This window comes from Selaginella moellendorffii, unplaced genomic scaffold, assembly GCF_000143415.4.
Source record: "Selaginella moellendorffii unplaced genomic scaffold, v1.0 SELMOscaffold_35, whole genome shotgun sequence".
In the NCBI taxonomy this organism is placed as follows: domain Eukaryota; kingdom Viridiplantae; phylum Streptophyta; class Lycopodiopsida; order Selaginellales; family Selaginellaceae; genus Selaginella; species Selaginella moellendorffii.
This window is the reverse complement of record NW_003314296.1, coordinates 552,963-556,217: the sequence shown is the minus strand read 5'-3', so window position 1 is coordinate 556,217 and position 3,255 is coordinate 552,963. Positions and strand designations below refer to the sequence as shown.

Here is a 3,255-nt window from a genome sequence, read left to right as displayed (position 1 = left end):
ATCCTGCACGAGCAGGATGGAATGTGGAAGGCTTGGTCATAAGCGTGATGATGTATCAGAAGAAGTTGTGGGATGACTTGCTGTTCAGGCACTGCATGACTTACGAGCATGGCCGTGAAGCAGCTCTGCTTCGGATGCTGACGGAAAACGAGCTGAGCGAGGGGGTGTTTGTGTCGCCTGATGCCTTCAACGAGGAAGTGGTGGATGTTATCTACCTCAAACTAAATCTTGAGACTGGCATCTTGACGATCAAGGCTGTGCAAATTACAATCTCCAAGTGGAAGAACAAGCGAAGGAAGAGGTCACACAAGGTTTGGCAGGAGAGGGTCTTACCAAGGTGGCTTTCGGAGAATTGGAAACTAGAGCATCAGTTCATTTACGTGATGCCGGAGAAGTTGAACAAGGAAAAACTGGAGAAGGTCGAAGCAGATTTGATCAGCTACGTTGCTGCTTGCCATGGAGAGGAGGATACAAATGATGAGGACGATCTTGGAGCGGAGCAGTGCGATGGAGTTGATCTGGCTCAAGTTAAGAGCGAGCCCGCTGAGTTCAAGAAGCTTGGGGACGTCCATCAATGCCTTGCAGAGTTTGATAAGTTTCTGGACCTTCAGGAACCTGCGAAGCTGGACAAGAAGAACATTAAACAGTGTGGTGGTGTAGTACAGGAGATTGGTATTCGATGGGCATGTAGAAGATGGTCTCGCACGGATGCGGAGGTTTATTACTGCTGCCCAGCTCATAATCCGAATGAAATACAACTCCAAAGTAGTTCCAGCTCATAATCCAAATCCACTACTTTGAAGTTGTTTGTGCTGTGTAGGATTGGCTACCGTCGATCTGCTTGGCGGGGTAGAATCGACGGCTTAGCTATGCAGGAGCTTGCGTTGTTCTTTGGTTTGTGAAGGGGAGGCCTGGGCGGAGGCGGAGCATTGCCAGCGGTGGAGCCTCGGCGAGGCCATGGCGATGATTTCCGTCTTGACAGGATCGTAAGGAGCGAGGTCGGAGACGGGCTTGACGGCGTTGGCTGCTGTCAGGAAGCCCCGCAGCCTAGGTTTTGGATTGCGCCAGGATCCATGGAATGGATCGTCGCTGTCATGGTGCGGGACGTTTCAGCAAGCCGTGCGATGTGCGTCATTGAGCAGGAGCAGCACTTGTCCTGGAAAGATGGCGATTTTCAGGCAACAGATCATGGCTGCTGCTTCAAAAGGTTTGAAGGTTCCCCGATTACAGCTACATTTTGATAGGACTTTGAGCTGCATTGCATTCAGGGTATCCGATGACTTCCAAGTTCAGTTCTGATATTTCGTTGAAGCCTACCAAGCCGTTTGAGGGGCAAAAGACTGGGACTAGTGGGCTTAGGAAAAGATACATTTTTTCAAGCTTGATTGAGCTACATTCACTCTGATGGCTCTTCCAGGTTAAGGAGTTTATGCACTATATGGACAATTGGACATAGGTATTCTGTGTTGCTCCTTTTACAAGACTGTGGGCCAGTGGAAAAGAAAATAGGTTATGCAGAACGTAATAGATTCATCTATTATAAACAAACGAGAGTGTATATTCTAGAAGGGGAATTAAGAAAAATAATTTTAAAAGAGTGTAATGATGAATTTTTTGCAAGATACAGTAGAGTGCCCAAAACAATAGGGTTACTCAAGAGGAAGTATTATTGGCCAGGCATGGCTAAAAACATCCAAGACTATGTAAAGACATATTTAATATTAGTAAGTCAAAATCGTGACTAAGGTTAGTGGGGGTTTGTTACAAAACTTCCCAATTCCAAAACATCTGTGGAAATGTCTTACGATAAACTTTATCACAGGACTCCCCCCAAGTGAGGGGTTTAATGCGATATTCGTGGTGTTAGACTAATTTTCAAAAATGGCATATTTCATATCCACCACAACAAAAGTGGATACAGAAGGTGTGGCAGAGCTGTTCTTTAAACAAGTGGTTCGAGTGCGAAAAAGGCCAAAAGAGATTATTTCAGATCGAGATAAGATCTTCACCAATAGGTTCTAAAGAACTTTTTTAGAACAATATCACACTAATGTAAGCGATTAATTTTTCTATTTTACTTTAGTCACTTAACCACACCTCCGACCACTTGAAAGAGTCTCATTCACAACCTCCTTAAGTCCAATTCAGGACTTGGGACTTGCTAGTCCCAAGAATGGCATCCATGCCACTCGTCCCTTACACTTGGTCCAAGTGCTCCACGTGTTCAGTCCCAAGACCAACACCCAAAGGTACCACTAACATATCAGTCCGTTACGCTAAAGCCATGCCCATTCACTTTTGCCACACTAGTGGTCCAATGCCACTTGCATCACAATCCCGTCTCTCCAAGACTGGGCTGTCTATCCACGAGTGGTCATCCCAGATCCACTTTTTAGCATCCTTAGGATGCCCATAGACATGGGGAATAGCCTTCCCCAACATCTCTTTGTCAGTTCCTGCCAAGTCCCTTTTCCTGTCCATGGCCATGTTCACCAATACTACCACTAGATCAAGGCCCATAGGCCCGGCCACTAAGTCCCATTGTCCTCTGGGACTTCCTCACCATGTGACTGTATCCATAGTCACTACACTAGAGGATTGCTCCTCCTCCTTTCCTCATTTGGGATTTCGGGACAACATTTCGGAACACCATGGCCCTACGCAAGCCTCATGGGTACTCTCCCCACCTTCCGCCTTTAGGTGCTCTAGCCATGGGCTTAGAGCGAGGTTCCATTAAACCACACCAGGTATCCAAGTAAGTAGTGCCACCCACACTTGGACTGGGAGCATTGGCCAGTCGATCTCCCAGGGGAACTAGAGCCGGCTCTTGAACACTTCACCAAGCTACCCTACTTGTCGGACCGTATTCACTCTAGTCTTGGACTTCCCAGTGGTCAGTTCATCACCCAACACTGGGTCTGGCCTTCCTGGGCCAAACTGGCTCCATTGCAGTCCTCCCCCTTACTATACTTTTGGAGCTCACCAAACCCCCTAGGGTCTGGGAGACGAACGCTTTGGGCTTTCACCCTCTCAGACTCGAACTCGAACTCAGACTCGGACTCGGACTCGGGCTCAGACTCGGCCTCGGCCTCGGTCTCGGTCCCAATCTCGGTCTCGGTCTCGGTCTTGGTCTCGGTCTTGGTCTCGGTCCTGGTCTCGGTCTTGACCTCGGACTCCATCTCGGGTCCTTCTCGGACTCCATCTCGGATTCCATCTTGGTCCACCTCAGACTCCATCTCGGACTCCATATCGGAC

General features: G+C 48.2%; 1 protein-coding gene across 1 annotated transcript in view; it reads left to right on the top strand.

Annotated features, from left to right (window-relative positions):
* LOC9656447 overlaps positions 1-1,419 on the top strand; it is a 2,004-nt gene extending 585 nt beyond the window's left edge. Inside the window, exon 2 of the mRNA XM_024682871.1 lies at positions 1-1,419. Coding sequence (XP_024538639.1) covers positions 48-782 — 735 coding nt within the window. The 5' untranslated portion in view covers positions 1-47 and the 3' untranslated portion in view covers positions 783-1,419.
* Positions 1,420-3,255: the final 1,836 nt, after the last annotated feature.